We start from the raw sequence: 20,476 nt of genomic DNA on the forward strand, positions 1-20,476 counted from the left end.
AGAGAGAATAACATTGATTATTCTGTTTGTATACTGCTATACTGATTCTGGCCTGGTTAGTAAAATAAAGTCATACCTACAGTACTTTACTTACTTAGTAAATAAAAGTCAGTATCCCATCACACTTTTTTAGTAAATTCTATCCAATTTTGTAAATCAGAGAGAGTAGCTAAAAGGTGACAGCTTAAACCTAAACCAGGCATTCAGAAACTTTGTAATATGCTGACTCACTAATGGCACTTTTCCACTGCAAGTACCGGCTCGGCTCTACTCGAGCCCTGCTTGGCCCTGCTTGGCCCGGTTTGCTTTTCCACTGCTGGTACCGCATGGTACGATGTTGGAACGGTTCGGTATGGTACGGTATGGTTTGCTTTTACACTAAAGTAGTACTAAAGTTAAGTGGGTGGGATAACAACGGGGTGGGTGGGATTATCTGACCAATCAGTGGCTAGTAGTGACTGCATGCAAAGGATTGTGGGATATGGTACCGGGTATGGTACCTCTTGGAACCACAATCGAGGTGGTACTGTTTTCGAGAGCCGTACCGTTCAGTTCCATGCAGTGGAAAAGCGCCGCCGTACCGTACCGTACCGAACCGTTCCTACACCATACCATGCGGTACCAGCAGTGGAAAAGCACAAAAGCAAGCCGAAGCGTTCAGTTCCATGCAGTGGAAAAGCGCCATATGAGTTAAGTCAAACGAGGTGCATGTCACTTTGTAGACTTATCTCTTTTATTTATAACTGACAATTTTTTGGAGCTCGGGGGGTAAAGCTATCGCAATGCTCTCAAATGCAACTATAATGCAAATGCAAAATCATTTTTATTCCCATGAAATGTGTATCTGACTTTGCTAGAAATATTGATTAGTTAACTCTTTAGCACAGCCTCCTTCCTCTCTACACATCATAGCCCTCTTCTCTTCTGGGAGTCTCATTACTTTTTCTACTGGCCCGGGTCCTCTGCTCCCTCCTTTTTGATACCTTTTATGTAGCTGCTGGGGGAGGCGTATAGAGAAGCCTTTCTCAACCAAGGTTCCATGGAGCCATAGTGTTCCTTCTGAGGTTTCCTGAGGTTCAGATGAGTAACCATTGAAAACAACAAGGTTTTTAGCTATCTGTAAGGGGTTTTATTACCCAATGACCAGAAAAGGAAGGAGCATTCTTCCTAGTAATCATCACACCCATGTGCGCTGTAGATATAGTAATTATTAGCTAGGGTTTTCCTGAGACCAGAATTTTACGGTTTCCCTAATGTTAAAAAATGTTTAGAAAGACTTTTATAGAGTGTCAACTCTGAGGCTGCTGACATCATATGCAAGATTGGGTCTTTTCTATCTTTCCTGAGGGTGATCCTTATTTTGTGGACTGCTCTTGAACTGGATTCAGTGGTTCCAGTGAAAAGTGCCCCCTAGGGTACGTTCGCACCATATGTGGTGGGACTGTATTGGGTGGCTATTCCAGTGCAGTCCCACTGCATGACAAGGCAAAATGGCTTGTTCTACCTATGTGCCGGGTTCACACCACAGCTTTGCCATGGTGTGCACGCAGGGTCCACTGAAAAAAAGTACTGCATGCGGTACTTCTTTTCAGTGCAGCGCACTGCAAGGCAGTCAACTGTCACGCACCACACGGCTGGCAATTGAACTTTATGACATGTTTGTGTGACATCTCAATAAAGTTTGTTTAGAAAAAAAGGATCATAGCTGCGCTGCTTTCAGCAGCACTGCACACCAGCCACTGCACTGAAATGCAGTTGTCGGTGTGAATGAGCCCTTAGAAAATCTGAATCCAGTGCTCCATTCATTTCTGTGTTTTGATCACATGCAAGATGGCTGCAGCAAGCTGCTGTCTCAGGGCTTTTGGATGTCTACTTGAGGAAGGCTCTTTCAGGTAAATAACATGCATAAAATACAATAAATATACATGTATTCCTATGGGAAGATTCTTGTTGAAATACAGGGTGGTGTGCTGGTTTTTTTAAAGGTATTCTATCAAAAGCTTGAAGGCTAGAATTTTAGCAACATGCTTCCTATTGGAACCCTTCCTTATATTCTGAGGTACAAAGCAGGGAATATCTAATCTATAGATTAATTAAGGACACTGCTTGTATTCTTTTTGTTTGCTTGTTGAGTTGAATTCATGAAACGGGCCAAGTGTGAGAGTTTAACAATAATGCAAATAAATCACAAGTGCTCAGACTTAACCTACCAGGTCACAAAAGTGCTCAAAATAACAACATACATTAAAAGGGTGCCTGCACATACTTTTGCTTATAGTTTTCTGTGTAAGTAAGGAGCAATTTTATCCCAGTGAACACTAAACACAAATTATCTTTTTGACTTCAGCTCTGACCCAGTGCTAAGTCCTCTCTCATAGTAAAACCCTGCCCTTGTCATTTAACAGTCCAATCTTGAAAGTCTCTACTAGCTGACATGTTTCTTGCATTAGGCATGTCATAGGTTGAACAGCTATCTTCAGAAAAGGTAGGATTTTTATTTGTTAAAGTGACAGAGCCACTTCACAAACTATTAAATGTATTTTATAACAATTTTTTAAAATCTTCTATTGGAGAAAAAAATGCTTACGTTCCCAAGATGAGTTCGCACAGTGGAGATGGTTGGCAGGGAGCCTCTGTGACTTTGGGTGCAATTGTGGGCTTCAGACTGCCACATGCAGGTTTTCTTGGATCTCGTACAACCCAAGTATCTGCCATAACTTCGCAGTTTGAAATAATGTCACCGCTCTTTGTCAGACAGTCATCTGTTCGATTGTTGGTGCAAGTACCTAAGTAAGAAATATACAGTCAGATACAGATCACAAGTATTTCTGTAGTAATAATAAGATATGTTGTAGAAAGGTGTGTTTTGCACTTTGCTAACCCAAACCATCATGAAATTCTACTATTAAGGCCTCATGCACACTGGGCATTTTTGCTATCTATCCTAGATGTCTTTTTTCCTGACAGGGGTGTTTTGGCAGAAAAAAAAAACACTTGATGCTTGTAAATGAGTGTAACACATTTGGGTGTGTCAAATTCTTAGGCGTCAATTCATTTAATTAGCCAGAATAATTAATTTATTCTTGCCCTTGAAATGATGTATCACTCAACACTAAACGCACTTAGTGTTAACGCACGATTCCATGAATTTACACATGTCTAGCATGTCTTTTTTCTGCCAAAACTGCTTCTGGACACCCTTGCCTCTAAACTCTTCTAAATGCCTTCCTGTGCATGGAAACATAGGCAAACTTGTAGAGGTGTTAGAAGCAGAGAAAAAAAGGACATACATCCCTAAGAGCAGTGTCAGAAAAGTCCAGTGTGCATGAGGTCTTACGTGTACTTTACTCTGCTGGGAACCTTTTAGCAATATGCCAAATATTGGAACAACAAAACAAAGTCATAATTAAAATACAATTCACATTCCTTTCACTTCTCTGCTCAGTACATATAAAATGTGATGGCATTTGTGTATACAGCCTATGTTGTTTCTGGGTAATAATTTTTCATTATCCTGCCACCTAGTAACCATTGTTGGTATTACTTGTAATTTTCTGTATTTTCCTTCCTATTATTGTGATGTAATTTCATTTTCCCTTTGTGTGAGCTTCTTCATACTTTCTTTTAGGACACACACTGCTGCTAGGAAAGCTAATAATCATTTTGACTATTTTAAACCTCTATATCAAATCTACCGTATCTCGCATCTTATTGTTTTGTCTCAGTGATCTGCATGTAATAAAGACATTCATAGATTTCAAGTGAGTTCAGCTATCTGACGAAGATTGTCCACAGTGATTGTTTCTGCTATATGCAGCAAAGGCATAGTGGTCTCAGCAAGGGATAGTCATCATCTCAACAATTGGAATCAGAATATCAACCAACCAGATTTATAAAGTTTCACAAAATGTATACTGTATGTCCAATGTTTCAGCTGTCCCCTGTTGGCTGGAAGTCTGAGTGATCACAAAACTGCTGATCGCTCAGTTCTCGGGTCAGCTCTGGGCACAGAGTGGTAACTGTCAATTGTTGCTCTGTGCTCTGCCCCTCCAGTGCTCACCGTAGTGCCAGGCTGCGGAGGTGGTGGCATGCTGAGATACTGAGCCAGCTGTGGCCAAGAATCTGTGTGGATGCCCACATTATTGCTGGGATCCCCCTATAGCAGTGGTGGCGAACCTTGGCACCCCATATGTTTTGGAACTGCATTTTCCATGATGCTCATGCACTCTGCAGTGTAGTTGAGCATCATGGGAAATGTAGTTCATAAACATCTGGGGTGCAAAGGTTCGCCATTACTGCCCTATAGTCTGGAGCAGCTCTGTGACATCAACCAAAAGCACACTTTAGCCCACTGTTGGAAGATTCTGGATCACAGGTGTGCACAAGTAGGTGCACTTCCATGACCTACATGAGAAATATAGCCAAAAGAGCTTTGACCATACATCTCTTTTAAATATGAATGATTTAAAAATATAAATGAAAAAAAAAAAAAAACAGCAAAAAATACAAGCTAAGAGGGAGAAGAAGGTGTTGATTAGAATTAGCTAAGGTTTTATTAGGGGTTAAATAGGAACACAAAGTAAAAACCTTTTTTGAACCTATAAGGGCCCTCTTTATACTGATAAGTGTGATAACACATTGAAGATGTTTTTAGTTTAGCTGTTGCATAAGTATGAGAAAAAAATCTGACGATCCTGCAAACAATCATGTGAGCTGGTAACTTCTTGTGCTGAATACCTGTACTGCACTCTTATCATTACATTGCTGCCAAGAACTAGAGAACTACTCCCTGTTATGTATTCTGTAGCCCTAACACACTTTCAGTACTAGGGTGAAAAACTAGGGTAAAAACACTGCTCTTTCTAGAGGTCAAATGGTGTGCCTAATCAAATATCTGCTAGAAGAAGCTCTTGTGAACCCCTTTGCAACCCCTATGCCATCACATTTCATGATTTGGCATTATTTATTTTCTAGCATGTTACATTAAACATACTATTGTATATGATTTAAAAAATATAAGCATATCTAAAACTCTGTTAGGAACATGGTTAACTTGTATATACTCTGTTAATGATGACCTCTACATGGGAAATCTGTTGAAGATTTAATAATTTTTGTGAAACACAATCACCCCTCCGTTTGGCTTATAGTAGCCTCTTTCACAAAGGTTTGGGTTTAAAACCACCTTTAGTAAATGATTCTTATGAAAATTAGGAAATGTAAATCTCCCACTAAACATAAAAGGTTTAAAAGAGCATTCCAGTCAAATTCTAACTATACCTAAACCTGCTCCCACCTCCATTCTAAGCCTGTTCTAACAACCCTGTGAAAGGAAAGATGCTTATACTTACCTATGCTGAGGATGCTCCAGTCTGGTCACATGATCAGCTGTCAGCGATGTCTTCAGTGCAGAGGAGGGACAGGTGACAATTGATGCCCCACAGTAAGCCTATGGGTGATGTCATTACCCAGGATTTGCAGGCGTTGTTGTCTATCTCCCCTCTTCACTGAAGCTGACCTCCGAGGAGATCATGTAATCGGACCAAAATACATTCAGAATAGGTAAGTATAGACTTCTTTCCTATATAGGGTTGTTGGAATAGGCTTAGAATTGGGTGGGAGCAGGTTTAGCTATAGTTAGGATTTAACTGGAGTGCTACTTGAATCTTTTTTGCAAATATAGATCCCAACAGAAGCTTACCGCACTGTCCCTGTGTATTGTTTCTAAAAAGACGATATGGTAGTTTGACGGAGAAGGACATGCCGTTGTATGTGATATTAGCCTTCAATTCCGGAATTTCGACCACATAATTGATTCCAGATCTATACACATTCACTCCATACTTTGTATAGGGGGTTGCTACAATTTCATCGTTTACAATAACCTAGATAAACAGGACAAAAGAAGAAAGTTTTTTCATGATTAGAGTTGGCAGTAGTAGCTGCTTAGAACTTTGTGATTTATAGTCCTAAGGAAGGAACCAATTTTGCAAACTGATTTTCCATGTAAGGCCTCTTATGCTTCTTCCTTCAGACATATGCCTCTATATTATATATCAATGGTTAACTTACACTTTAATTTGCACTTGCTCAAATTAACATTATTATGTATGCTAAAAGGATGTTCGGTAGTCTCTATCTTATGCCCACTTCCTACAGATTCACATATCTATCCAACAACTTGAGGTGTTTTCCTTTGTGTTTGCATTTTGCAGGGATTCTATGGTTGTCTTCTATTTTAGGCGTATTGAGTAGTCTGCTTAACAATAATGAGTTTCAGTATTGAACCCTAAAGTGGGAGTATTTGCTAAGTACTGATTGCCTTATTTGTTTTCCACTTTTTTAAGTCGAATTTGAGAAAAACCCCACTATATGTTTGTTGTGTTCTCATTCACACAGCATACCTAAAAATTGTAAAGAACATTTATAAAAAATGTATTTCTTATCTTTACAAGCTGCTCTGAACACTTTGAAATGGGAGGAAACTCAGCCTGCCCCCACTGACAAAGAGGGACACACTGGGGGATATTTATTAAAACTTGTTCACCCATAATCTGGTGCAGCTGGGTAGAGTAACCAATCAGCTTCTAACTTCCGCTTGTTCAATTAAACTATATGTAAAGGATCACCTTGTAAAACAATCCATTCAGTTTAAAATATACATTAGAGGCAAAACATATATATATATATATATATATATATACACACACACACCGGTATATAAACATTATAAATAAATGTCCCCCTTTTTTATAAGTGATCACATGCCCTCTGTTCTCTGCTGCATAAAGAGGTGGGTGGGTAGAGATGTATAGAACTGTTCGCCGGCGAACAGTTCCCGGCGAACTTAGCATGTTCGCGTTCGCCGCTGCCGGCGAACATATGCGATGTTCGGTCCGCCCCCCATAAGACATCATTGAGGCAAACTTTGACCCTGAACTTTACAGTCAGCAGACACATTTCCAGCCAATCAGCATACCTCCCTCCCACACCCTCCCACCTCCTATAAATAAGCAAGGGCAGCATCCATCTTAGATCATTCTGAAGCAGTGTGTGTAGTGAGAGTAGGGAGAGAGCTGCTGCTGCTGCTGCTGCTGCTGCTGCTGCTGTTAAGCTAGGGACAGTTAGTCAGTGTTCCTGGTCTTGCAGTGTTCTTGGTCCACTACTGCTGTAATATCAGCACCCCAAAAAGCCCTTCTAAGGGCTGGTATTTGTGTTTTTTTTTTTTTTTTATATATATATATATATATATATATACCTAGCGTCCCCAAAAGCCCTTTTAAGGGCTGGTAATTGAGTTGTTTCTTCTTATATATATATATATATATCTATATCTATCTAGTGTCCCCAAAAGCCCTTTTAAGGGCTGGTAATTGAGGATTTTTTTTATTTATATATATACATATATATATATATATATATATATATATATATATATATATATATATATAGTGTCCCCAAAAGCCCTTTTAAGGGCTGGTAAGGTAATAGAGTTTTTTCCTTATATATATATCTATATATATCTATTGTACACTGCAGTTGCCTGCCCGCTGTGTGTGAGAGGCCACAGACCCACCACAGACTGTACTGTGTGCACACCACACTCATTTCGGGTGGCACAGGCACAGTACCTTGCATTTTAAAAAATATTTTTTTTTTTCCTCTGTCATAATTGCAGTGAGTGCTGTGTCAGGTCCACAGAGTGCACTGTACCCACTGCAGTGCACTGCCCACCACTGATATATATACGGTGGCACAGCATCTTGTTGCAATAAATTGAAAAAAATATATATTTTTTATTATTGCAGTTGCCTGGGCTGCCAGTTACTGTCAGGTCCACAGAGTGTACTGTGCCCACTGCAGTGCCACTGTGTGCCCACCCACCACTGATATATAAGGTGGCACAGCAGCTTGCAAAGTAAAAAAATATATATTTTTTTTTAAATTGCAGTTGCCTGGGTGCCAGTGACTGCTGTCAGGTCCACAGAGAGTGTACTGTGCCACTGCCCACCCAACACTGATATATAAAGTGGCACAGCAGCTTGCAAAGTAAAAAAATATATATATATTTTTTAAATTGCAGTTGCCTGGGTGCCAGTGACTGCTGTCAGGTCCACAGAGAGTGTACTGTGCCACTGCCCACCCACCACTGATATATAAAGTGGCACAGCAGCTTGCAAAGTAAAAAAATATATATATATTTTTTAAATTGCAGTTGCCTGGGTGCCAGTAACTGCTGTCAGGTCCACAGAGAGTGTACTGTGCCACTGCCCACCCACCACTGATATATATGCCTGCAAGAGAAAAAGCCAGCCGCAGAGAAGCCGTATTCCTGAAAATATAAGAAAAATTCTGTTTTTTAGGGGTTCTGGACATGCTACAGAGCTGAAACTTGACAGGTACACTTTTTAGACCCCCCAGACACTGAATACAAAAAATGACATGCCTGCCTAAAAAAATGCCCGCTAAATGCCTGCAAGAAAAAAAGCCAGCCGCAGAGAAGCCGTATTCCTGAAAATATAAGAAAAATGCTGTTTTTTAGGGGTTCTGGACATGCTACAGAGCTGAAACTTGACAGGTACACTTTTTAGACCCCCCAGACACTAAATACAAAAAATGACATGCCTGCCTAAAAAAATGCCCGATAAATGCCTGCAAGAGAAAAAGCCAGCCGCAGAGAAGCCATATTCCTGAAAATATAAGACAAATGCTGTTTTTTAGGGGTTCTGGACATGCTACAGAGCTGAAACTTCACAGGTACACTTTTTAGACCCACCAGATGCTAAATCCAAAGAAATTTTTTATTTTTATTTTTTTTTAATTTTTCCAATAATTGGCTCTCTATCAAAAAATTATAATTTTTAAGAACTTTTTTTTGCGTGATCCCTCTCCGGCATGCCACAGTCCAGGTGTTAGTCCCCTTGAAACAACTTTTCCATCACTATTGTGGCCAGAAAGAGTCCCTGTGTGTTTTAAAATTCGCCTGCCTATTGAAGTCTATGGCGGTTCGCCCGATTCGCCGGTTCGCGAACATTTGCCGATGTTCGCGTTCGCCGTTCGCGAACGGCGAATTTTAGGTTCGCGACATCACTATGGGTGGGTGGGGGAAGAGAAACAGGAGTACACTAGTCCTCCCAGTCAAAGATTGTGCTGGGGGTCACAACAAGTCTGATCATTGGAGGAAAGCAAACTGAGTTCCCAACACAGCCAGAATACTGACCACACTGTGCTCTCATGGCGAGTGTGGTCAGTTTATTTTAGACAGAAATGGCAGGATCACCAGGGATTAAGCACAAAGGAAGCAATAGAAAGAGAACAGGATATTTTTTTATACAGGTCCATGGTACAGAAGACAGGAATATAAAATGTTTTGTTCACATATTGTTTAAACCTTGACAATAACACCTAGAAGCTGATTGATTACTATGCACAGCTGCACCAGATTCTGTGTGCACCAGTTTTGATAAATCTCCCCATTGAGTAATCCCTCAATAACGTAGAATGAAGAAACCTAAGCTCTAGATCTTTAACCATTTGTTAGGACAGACAGGGGTTGATTTACTAAAACTGAAGAATGCAAAACGTGGTTCAGCTGTGCATGGTAGCCAATCAGCTTCTAACTTCAGCTTGTTCAATTAAGCTTTGACAAAACAAAAAATGGATTTGACTGGTTTCTGTGCAGAGCTGCACCAGATTTTGCAAGCTCCAATTTTGGTAAATTAACCCCACAGCATTCAAATCTAGTGTACAACTTATAATTAGATCTTCCAGCAGAGTACTTATAGAGTTAACTATGGTAAACAATTAGCTATGGTAAACATTGATTTCCGACCCCCTCCTGCATAAGATAAAATTCCGTTTTGAAGTCTTCGAAAAATAAGTAAAAGGCAGTTATTTTTATTCATTGTTTTTTTTTTTTTAAGATCTGCTATGTGAATGAGAAAATATAAAAAATATGAAGTAGCTGTCATCTCAAAGTGGCTGCAAAAGTGGAAATATGTTTAAAGCTAAAAATCATTTTTCAGTTTTAGATAGAATAAGGGATGGTAAATCTCCTGCCATGCTTTTTATCTTTTGCCCTGGGGGAGATTTTCTTTCACTTCACTGGAACACAACTGAGAATGAGGGAAAATGTATTCACAATGAAAATAGACCTCAGCGGAACATTTCCTTTCCCCTCCTGTACCTTTGACAACTGTAAAATGTTAGATATCTCATAGGTTGACAATGGTCAGGAAAACAATAGAGGAGGTAAAATTCACTAGCAAGAAAACATGAAGCAATAAACAAAACTGCTAGATTCTAACACTTGCCCACTCTATTCAAAATCTAAAAAAAAATGTTTACACTTTAGAAATACCCATGAAGAAGTAATGCTTAGCAAGCCTCGATTGTACTTAGAAATCAGTTAGACTCAGATAGCAGGAAAACCCACCTTCAGCTAGGATTCCCGAAACTCATTACATGTTAAGATTGCTTTAAGATTTACTGGTATTTTATTAAATAAGGGGGTTGAAAATTAATCTGTTTGTCGTTATGCAAAATTATTATTTTTGCTGCCTTTTTTTGGTAAAAAAAATACAGGTTGCATCACATATCACATTATTATTAGTTTCCCATAATCTGTAAGAGTAGGCATTTTGGTTTATAACCAACATAATGAATACATATGCATCCTACCTGTAAGTTGATAGGCGTCAGGGTCTTTGCAGCAATGCGTATTATCTGAGTTTCATGACGGACAATGATGTCACGTGGACAAGATACTCGGTCCCTAGCTCCACAGTCATAGTTATCGATGTATACTCCAAAATTATCAACCTTCTTTTTAATCTCTTCCACTAGAGTATAGGTGCAGTTACCTTGATAGCTATAGTAGGTGCCATCAAATGTGATATAATGGGGGTCACCCCAACCACTGCAAACACCTAGATGACAGAATAAAAGTTTGCAGTTATAGAAATAAAACTAAGTTTTGCTACTGTACATAGTAATCCTCTTTTTTTTTTTTTATTTGATATTAGAATTAATAAAATCACTTATTCAAGGCAGTTGGAAGATGTTATATCCTTTATTGAGTTCCAGACTGATTAAGGGCTTGTTCACACTAGCGGTCGGGGGGGTGGGCAGTAAAACCCAAAGGTTGTGCTACAGTTTTACCACCAATCCAGCTGCTCCTCTTTACCTGCAGAGGAAGTGGTGGGGGTGTACACATGCCAGGGCCATGATCTTTGCTTCACGGTCTTTACAGGAATTATACCCACTACCACCCACCAAACATGATCCATTCAGGTGAATGGGGCCGCATGGTAGTGCGGCATTTAGGGGGTTAAAATAGGTGGTGAGGAGGCAAGTAGTCTCCTCCTCCTCACTGCCTGTCAAATGCCTCTGAAAAGTGATCTGAGCATGGATCGCTTTTTGGAGAATCAGTAGTCATTGCCACTTGTGTGAAAGAGCCCTTAGTGAATACATAAAAAAGTATTAACTGGCATAATTCTCAAGCTACACACATAGAGGAGTTAGGCCTTTGGGGCTTTTTTTTTTCCATGTTATCTTCACCTGGCATCCCTAGAAATAATATACTTCCTACCACTGGGTGACTATGCTCATTTCTGTATCTAGAGAGGGAGCCATAGTTGCCACACAGGTTAGACTTCAAAAATGTCTGCCTTTGTTCATCTCTATTACAGGGGGATGGGTAAATTATTCGTTTGAGGGTGAAGGATAATGTTTTTTTTTGTTTTCATCCAATCAACAGGAATAATCAAGAAAAATTATTTCTAGCAAGATCAGCAGTTGTTGAAAATGTTTTAACCTGAAAAAAAAGAAAATGAATGCAGCCTTTAAACCTAAAGCCTGGGTAAGCTCCAATATTTTACCTCTTTTTTTTTTTTTTTTTTAGTAACCCTTTAATTTTAGGGGGACTTGGACTTGTGTTTGTATCCCAAAGCTTGCATGCATTCTGTATTTTTGGATATGGTAGGCAAATGAAGAAAAGGTACTGATATGATCGAAATAAGAAACACTTACATTCGCACTCCCAGTGCCAGCAACATAAGTCATCGTCTGGTACAGCTATTGGTTCGTAACCATTGGCACATGTAATTTTAGGTGGAGGCTCACACTTGAGTTCAATGATCTCCACTGTGTTGTTTTCCAGGCATCTCGCCATGGTGCAGTTACACAGCATCCAAGTTTCATTATGCTAGAGAAACAAAAAGGTTGTAAGTATTTGTAAAATATTCATTAAAAAAAACGATTCTTATATAATATTATCTAATTAATATACCACTGTGCTGGTTGATATTGGCATTTTTGTATATGTTTTGCAGCATCCAATAGATAAAGGACAAGGAAAGTATCCCAGAATCCACAGCTATAAAACCCAGTACAAGTCGATTAAATGAGGAATCAAGACTGTTGACTTATCAAAGTGAATATTCATCTTGCAAAGTGCTGAGTAGGTAAGGTGGAGCTGCGCTCTCTTCAATCACCCGCAGTACTGGGACGAGGTCACCTAGAGCCTAGGGCCAACATGGCAAGCTGCGCCCCCCCTTCCAAGCTGTATGAACATTATGTGTGAGCAAACCCCCCCCCCCCCCCCACAAATAAATTGGGCAGTAAACTGCATGATTTTCCCCTAACATAATTTTCTCTACTATGTAGTAAGATTTTTTTCCTATGGCTGTAATCACCATCTAGTGGCTATAATGCAGCTAATTCTCTGAAATACCTCAAGCTTGGAAATTCTGAAATTCTGCATTATGGTCACTTGAATGAGCTGACAATCACAGGATATAATCATATCGACAAAATACAAGAAAAAATGTGTTATGGCTGGGAAAATGCTTTTGACATTCATCCATCCAGCTTTTCTTTCTTTTTTTTTTTTTTATTAACATATTAACAGGCTCCTACGTATTTAGGTACCATTACATTAAAAAAGCAGTCTAAAATATTATCTGACTACAAAAAAACGTACCTAAAATATTCACAAGAATGCACATGGATATGAAAACATCCATAGCTTTAGAAAAAGCATAAACTATTATTTATATTTGCTAGTGGACAACTGCTATGCAAAAAGCCTTATTAGGCTAAATTAGGCTTACTAGAGGTAACCTATTGTGGCCTTTAACCACTTGCCGTCTGAGTACCGTAGTACTACTGCGGCAAAGTGGCTCGTTATCGTCTGACGACGTAGTACTACGTCGTCAGACACTCCCCTCGCTCCCGCTGTATTCAGTCACATCGGGAGTCGGGCCAGGGGAGGAGCAGCAGCGATCGCCGCCACTCTTCCCCGATCGACGGGGATCTAGTGTGGAGATCCGCCTGCTTGTGTAAACACAAGCGGGCGGATCTCCCAAGTGACAGGCAGGGTCAGATTGCAGGGTTCAGCATAGCTGAACCCTGGATCTGTCCTTGTGTCACTCAGTCACCTCCCCCCACACAAGTCAGTAAGCACCAGGCATACATTAACCCCTCCCTCTCCAATAAAAATTAACCCCTTCCCTGCCAGTGTCATTTTTACAGTAACAGTGCATATATATAGCACTGATTACTGCAGTAATGTCACTGGTACCCCCAAAAGTGTCAAAAATGTCAGTCAAGGGTCCGATCTGTCCGCCGCAATGTCGCAGTCCCGCAAAAAAATCGCAGATCGCCGCCATTACGCGTTAAAAAAAACACCAAAAATGACAGAAATCTTTCCCTTTGTTAGTAAACGCAATAACTTTTGCGCAAACCAATCAAAATACGCTTATTGTGAATTTTTTTTACCAAACATAGGTAGCAGAAAACAAATTGGCCAAAAATTTAAAAAAATTTAGATTTTTACATTTTTTTGGGGGGGAAATTCATATAAAAAAATGTGAAAAATATTGTTGTTTTTTCAAAATTTACGCTCTTTTTTTGTTTATAGCGCAAAAAGTAAAAATCGTACAGGTGATCAAATACCACCAAAAGAAAGCTCTGTTTGTGGGAAAAAAAGGACGTAAATTTTGTTTGGGTATGGTGTCGCACGACCGCGCAATTGTCAGTTAAAGTCGCACAGCGCCGAATCGCAAAAAGTGGCCCAGAGGTAAGACAGCAAAATGCTCTAGTGGTAAAGTGGTTAATGGCAGTGGCCAGGAAATCAGCGGTGTCTGTAAAGCGGACACTCATCAGAACCAGACCTTTTTAGTTAAAGCCTGTTTAAAAACACTTAAACCTTTGCCTTTATTAAGCAGTATGCATTATATTGGACAAAATATGGCCAAAATAATATAGATACCCCTCAAAACGACTGAGTTCAGTTATTTCCAGTGAAGGGTACTATGAATGCTACAGTATGCAAAGACATTCTAGACAGTTGTGTGCTTCCAACTTTGGGGCAACAGTGTGAGGAAGACCCCTTGTTCCAGAATGACTGTAAAAAGCTAGGTCCATTTGGTTTGATGAGTTGGGTGTGGAGTGACTTGCATAAAGCCTTGACCATCGCCAATTGTAAGCCATATCTTCTTGTCCAACATCAAAAAATGATGTTGCAAATGCTCTTCTGGCTGAGTGGGCAATAATTCCCAGAAACTCAATCCAAAATCTTGTGGGAAATCTTCCTAGAAGGGGGAGGCTGTTTTAGTTGTAAAGAGGGAAGCTCTGGCCCAGTCGTCTAGCCATTAGAATTTGGTCAATGTTAAATTTGCTCAACTCCTTAAGCTTGCTCATTTTTTCTGCTTTCAACACCTCAACTTCAAGGGCAAAATGTGCATTTGCTGCCCAATATATCCAACCCATTTATAGGTGCCATTGTAACAAGATAATCAACCTTATTCACTTCACCAGTCATAATGTTATGACCGATTGGTGTATATTATTTGTGTAGTTTACTATTTACTCAAAATGTACTTCTGTACTTCTCTTGATACTTTAATAAAGCCCCTTTTGCAAGTCTTAAGGTGTGTTGGTAGGTTTTGGGTCAGTTCTGGGCAGGTCTTCCCTGAAGCAGAGCAGAAGAACACGACCAACACAGCTGTAAACTTGTCATTGTCATATATTTTTTATCGAGTGGTATAATGAGCAATAAAACATTTTAACACAGATACACAACCGTAGAAGATTTACAATAAGCTCAGACATTTCATTTTATATGTATTTTTTTTTTTAATGTATATAAAGTAAAGAGATTACTCACCTCCCGATGAGGTTCAAAAGGGCAGCCAGGAGGTTTTGTAGGCGTTACGGGAGTGGTTGTTGATTTAGTGGTTGTTGATTTAGTGGTTGTTGATTTAGTGGTTGTTGTAGTGGTTTCTGGTGTTGTGGCATTAGTTGTAGTAGTGGTTGTTGGTGTTGTTGTGGATTCTGTTGTAGTAGGGGTTTCTGTTGTTGTGGATCCAGTTGTGGTTATGGTGGGTGTTGTAGTAGCTGTGGTAGTAGTTGTAGTAGTGGTTGTTGTAGATTCAGTTGTAGTAGGAGTTTCTGTTGTTGTTGTGGATTCAGTTGTAGTTGTGGTGGGTGTTGTAGTAGTTGTGGCAGTAGTTGTTGGTGTTGTAGATTCAGTTGTAGTAGGAGTTTCTGTTGTTGTTGTGGATTCAGTTGTAGTTGTAGTGGGTGTTGTAGTAGCTGTGGCAGTAGTTGTTGGTGTTGTAGATTCTGTTGTAGTAGGGGTTTCTGTTGTTGTTGTGGATTCAGTTGTGGTTGTAGTGGGTGTTGGAGTAGCTGTGGTAGTAGTTGTAGTAGTGGTTGTTGGTGTTGTTGTGGATTCTGTTGTAGTAGGGGTTTCTGTTGTTGTTGTGGATTCGGTAGTAGTTGTGGTGGGTGTTGTAGTAGTTGTGGTAGTAGTTGTTGGTGTTGGGGTTTCTGTTGTTGTGGATTCAGTTGTGGTTGTAGTGGGTGTTGGAGTAGCTGTGGTAGTAGTTGTAGTAGTGGTTGTTGGTGTTGTAGATTCTGTTGTAGTAGGGGTTTCTGTTGTTGTTGTGGATTCAGTTGTGGTTGTAGTGGGTGTTGGAGTAGCTGTGGTAGTAGTTGTAGTAGTGGTTGTTGGTGTTGTTGTGGATTCTGTTGTAGTAGGGGTTTCTGTTGTTGTTGTGGATTCGGTAGTAGTTGTGGTGGATGTTGTAGTAGTTGTGGTAGTAGTTGTTGGTGTTGGGGTTTCTGTTGTTGTGGATTCAGTTGTGGTTGTAGTGGGTGTTGGAGTAGCTGTGGTAGTAGTTGTAGTAGTGGTTGTTGGTGTTGTTGTGGATTCAATTGTGGTTGTGGTGGGTGTTGTAGTAGTTGTGGTAGTAGTTGTTGTGGATTCTGTTGTAGTAGGGGTTTTTGTTGTTGTTGTGGATTCAGTTGTGGTGGGTGTTGTAGTAGCTGTGGTAGAAGTTGTAGTAGTAGGTGTTGATGTTGTTGTGGATTCTGTTGTAATAGGGGTTCCTGTGGTTGTTGTGTATTCAGTTGTGGTTGTGGTGGGTGTTGTAGTAGTTGTGGTAGTAGTTGTTGTTGATTCTGTTGTAGTAGGGGTTTCTGTGGTTGTTGTGGATTCAGTTGTGGTTGTAGTGGGTGTTGGAGTAGCTGTGGTAGTAGTTGTAGTTGTGGTTGTTGGTGTTGTTGTGGATTCAGTTGTGGTTGTGGTGGGTGTTGTAGTAGTTGTTGTGGATTCTGTTGTAGTAGGGGTTTCTGTTGTTGTTGTGGATTCAGTTGTGGTTGGTGTTGTAGTAGCTGTGGTAGAAGTTGTAGTAGTAGGTGTTGAGGTTGTTGTGGATTCTGTTGTAGTAGGGCTTCCTGTGGTTGTTGTGGATTCAGTTGTGGTGGGTGTTGTAGTAGTTGTGGTAGAAGTTGTTGTGGATTCTGTTGTAGTGGGGGTTTCTGTTGTTGTTGTGGATTCAGTTGTGGTGGGTGTTGTAGTAGCTGTGGTAGTAGTTGTAGTAGTAGGTGTTGATGTTGTTGTGGATTCTGTTGTAGTAGGGCTTCCAGTGGTTGTTGTGGATTCAGTTGTGGTTGTGGTGGGTGTTGTAGTAGTTGTGGTAGAAGTTGTTGTGGATTCTGTTGTAGTGGGGGTTTCTGTTGTTGTTGTGGATTCAGTTGTGGTGGGTGTTGTAGTAGCTGTGGTAGTAGTTGTAGTAGTAGGTGTTGATGTTGTTGTTGATTCTGTTGTAGTTGGGGTTTCTGTTGTTGTTGTGGATTCAGTTGTGGTTGTAGTGGGTGTTGGAGTAGCTGTGGAAGTAGTTGTAGTAGTAGGTGTTAATGTTGTTGTTGATTCTGTTGTAGTAGGGGTTTCTGTTGTTGTTGTGGATTCAGTTGTGGTTGTAGTGGGTGTTGGAGTAGCTGTGGAAGTACTTGTAGTAGTAGGTGTTGACGTTGTTGTGGATTCTGTTGTAGTAGGGGTTTCTGTGGTTGTTGTGGATTCAGTTGTGGTTGTAGTGGGTGTTGGAGTAGCTGTGGTAGTAGTTGTGGTTGTTGGTGTTGTTGTGGATTCAATTGTGGTTGTGGTGGGTGTTGTAGTAGTTGTGGTAGTAGTTGTTGTGGATTCTGTTGTAGTAGGGGTTTCTGTTGTTGTTGTGGATTCAGTTGTGGTGGGTGTTGTAGTAGCGGTGGTAGTAGTTGTAGTAGTAGGTGTTGATGTTGTTGTGGATTCTGTTGTAGTAGGGGTTCCTGTGGTTGTTGTGGATTCAGTTGTGGTTGTAGTGGGTGTTGGAGTAGCTGTGGTAGTAGTTGTAGTTGTGGTTGTTGGTGTTGTTGTGGATTCAGTTGTGGTTGTGGTGGGTGTCGTAGTAGTTGTGGTAGTAGCTGTTGTGGATTCTGTTGTAGTGGGGGTTTCTGTTGTTGTTGTTGTGGATTCAGTTGTGGTGGGTGTTGTAGTAGCTGTGGTGGTAGTTGTAGTAGTGGTTGTTGTGGATTCTGTTGTCGTAGGGGTTTCTGTTGTTGTGGATTCAGTTGTGGTTGTGGTGGGTGTTGTTGTAGTAGTTCTGGTAGTAGTTGTTGGTGTTGTAGATTCTGTTGTAGTAGGGGTTTCTGTTGTTGTTGTGGATTCAGTTGTGGTTACAGAAGTTGTGGTGGACGCTGTTTCAGTCGTTGTAGGAGATGTAAGAAATAAAAAGATAAGTTAGTAAGCCGCATTCTGATTAGTGACGTTTCCAGTTGTAATAGATACATGTGTGTTCAAACTTTTTTAACTTATTGAAAGTCCAGCTTTAAAATATTAACTTAGGCCCCTTACACATGGGGCGGGCTCCGTTGGTGTGATCCCTGGTGAGAAGGCTAGTGGATGGTCCATGTTCTCTCCGCTTGTGCAGAGCAGACACAGCCCAATCTCCTCTATGGGCGGTCGGATGTAAACAGACTGCCTGTCCATTTACACTTGACTGCCATCTGATCTGATCCACCAGATGGATGGAGAACAGATCCCCATCTCTCTGTTTTTAGTAGGTAGAATTGGATCAGATGTTGGCGGGTGTCAACATTGACAATGACACCTGCCGCTCCATAGAGGAGACTAGAGGGAACGATCGGGATCACCTTAAAAACTGAGAGGCAGACCTGACTGGTCCACTAGTGTGAAAAGAGGCCCAAAATGACGAACACAATATTTACAAATCCCAACCACTATTGTCATGATTAAAGTAACTGAATGGCATTTTGTTTGCCAAAGCACATTGGGGTTGATTTACTATAACCATAGAGTGCAAAATCTGGTGCAGCTGTGCATAGAAACCAATCAGCTTCCAGGTTTTATTGTCAAAGCTTATGTAGCACTGCCCCCTAGGGAGCTGCTGAGTGTGGATTCCCCTGGGTTACCCATAGCAACAGTCTGTAAAACGTATCACTTTAAGACTTGGCTCAGACAATGAACAGTCGAGGGGATTTGTTTTTTTTGTGTTTTATTTTAGAACTTGGATGGGAGAAGGGATGAGTCGGATACTCCAACTTGAACTATGCACAATTTCTGAGGACGACTGACTGACTGTAGTGTGTGCGGCAAGGCCGCTGCTTCACCTTGCCACTGAAGTGAAGTAAAAGATATGTTCCTGAATGAATTCCTCTTCAGGGTCGTAACCTGGCACCCCCTTTCTCACTTCCCATGCATGCTAGCCCTTGTCCACTAATTCCAAGTTTCCTGGTCCCCACGGACACTGTTTTTCCCTGGGTTGCTCTGCCTTCAGCTCCACTCGTCAGTATCCTGGACCTCCTGGCTCAGCATCACACACTTGGTCCACTAGACCGACTGCCTGTGACCACCTTCCTTGCTGACAGGAGGAGAGACAGCCATCACCCTCCTCCCGGGACCTGGCTTCCCGCCCAAAGACACCCTGTCACATGTGCCCCCGGCTTTTATGACCTATCCCAGAATGCACCACCGTTGTGTCAACCCACTGGGATAGCCACAAAAGCCTGTATGTCACTGGCTGGGTTTCCGCCACTGTCCAACAGGCTATCCCATTGGATACAGTGGGGACACTCCCTCAGCCCAGATGAATCACACTCTGGACACATGCAACAGGCAGAACTAACAATCAGGCTCCCCTGATAAGCAGATACAGCTGCTAAGCTTTTACCAACCTAGCACTTACCTAGGAGGGTGCTACACTTAATTGAACAAGCTGAAGTTAGAAGCTGATTCCATGCACAGCTGCACCAGATTTTGCACCAGATTTTGCACTCTCCAGTTTTAGTAAATCAACCCCACTATGTCATAAACTGGCTTTTTCTTTCATAAAATACTATTTTCACTTTTTTCATCCTTTGTTGCATACCTTTCTACAATTGGTAGACAAGGAGAGAGTGCTGTCACCCTCTAACAGGAAGTGCCTACACAAGAACTTTCATGCCAAACGCACCAGGTATTACTTTAATGAAAGCTGCAGATTGAAAATGATTTGATATTGTTTTACCATGGTAAAGCTTACATGAAATTTTAGTGATTGAATTTGCATCTACTGTACTTTAATATTAAAAAAGGGGTATCTCAAAAACAACGGCCTAAATGTCATTTTAACTGCTTTCTATTTTTCCAGGAGGAGAAATCTCCCCAACAGGGATGCAGATGGCAATAGAAGTATGACAGAGGTTATAAAATCTTTTCTACTCTAAACAACAGTAAAAAATAAAAAAAATGGCTGGAAATGGTGCATAAAAAGCTCCACTCAGGGCTTTGTTCTCTCCCCACCCCCACTAGCTTCATGTTTGGCTCTTTTATCTTTTTATACTTACCTTTTTAGGATCTTCAGTCAAGTATTGGTGCAGGGTCCAATTCATCTTTGCCTGTTTTTTATGTGTGAAGGTCTCCTATTAACATCTATATTAGGAATCCCTGGTCATTTGTTTACAGTCAGAATGAAGCAGTTGGGTGCTGTCATTTGCAGGCTTTTTAGACTATATTTTTTTTCTTTTTCTTTTCAAATGTCAGTTCTAATGCAATAGGTTGCATACAATGTACAGATGCACTACTTTACAGCATTTTTAATGTTACCCTTAAAGTACTAGTACAATTTCTGCCCTCCACCAAACAGATTTTTTT

General features: G+C 40.7%; 1 protein-coding gene across 1 annotated transcript in view; it reads right to left on the bottom strand.

The window, feature by feature from the left end:
* Window positions 1–20,476, bottom strand: part of LOC309565967 (mucin-5B-like) — a gene marked incomplete at its 5' end in the record, with an annotated part of 169,095 nt that overhangs the window by 23,025 nt on the left and 125,594 nt on the right. Inside the window, 5 exon segments of the mRNA XM_082270994.1 lie at window positions 2,588–2,786; window positions 5,702–5,885; window positions 10,681–10,928; window positions 12,031–12,205; window positions 15,170–18,021. Of these exon segments, the coding sequence (XP_082127120.1) occupies window positions 2,588–2,786; window positions 5,702–5,885; window positions 10,681–10,928; window positions 12,031–12,205; window positions 15,170–18,021 (3,658 nt within the window).

Source organism: Pelophylax lessonae, assembly GCF_965119305.1.
Source record: "Pelophylax lessonae genome assembly, chromosome: 10".
NCBI classification, from domain to species: domain Eukaryota; kingdom Metazoa; phylum Chordata; class Amphibia; order Anura; family Ranidae; genus Pelophylax; species Pelophylax lessonae.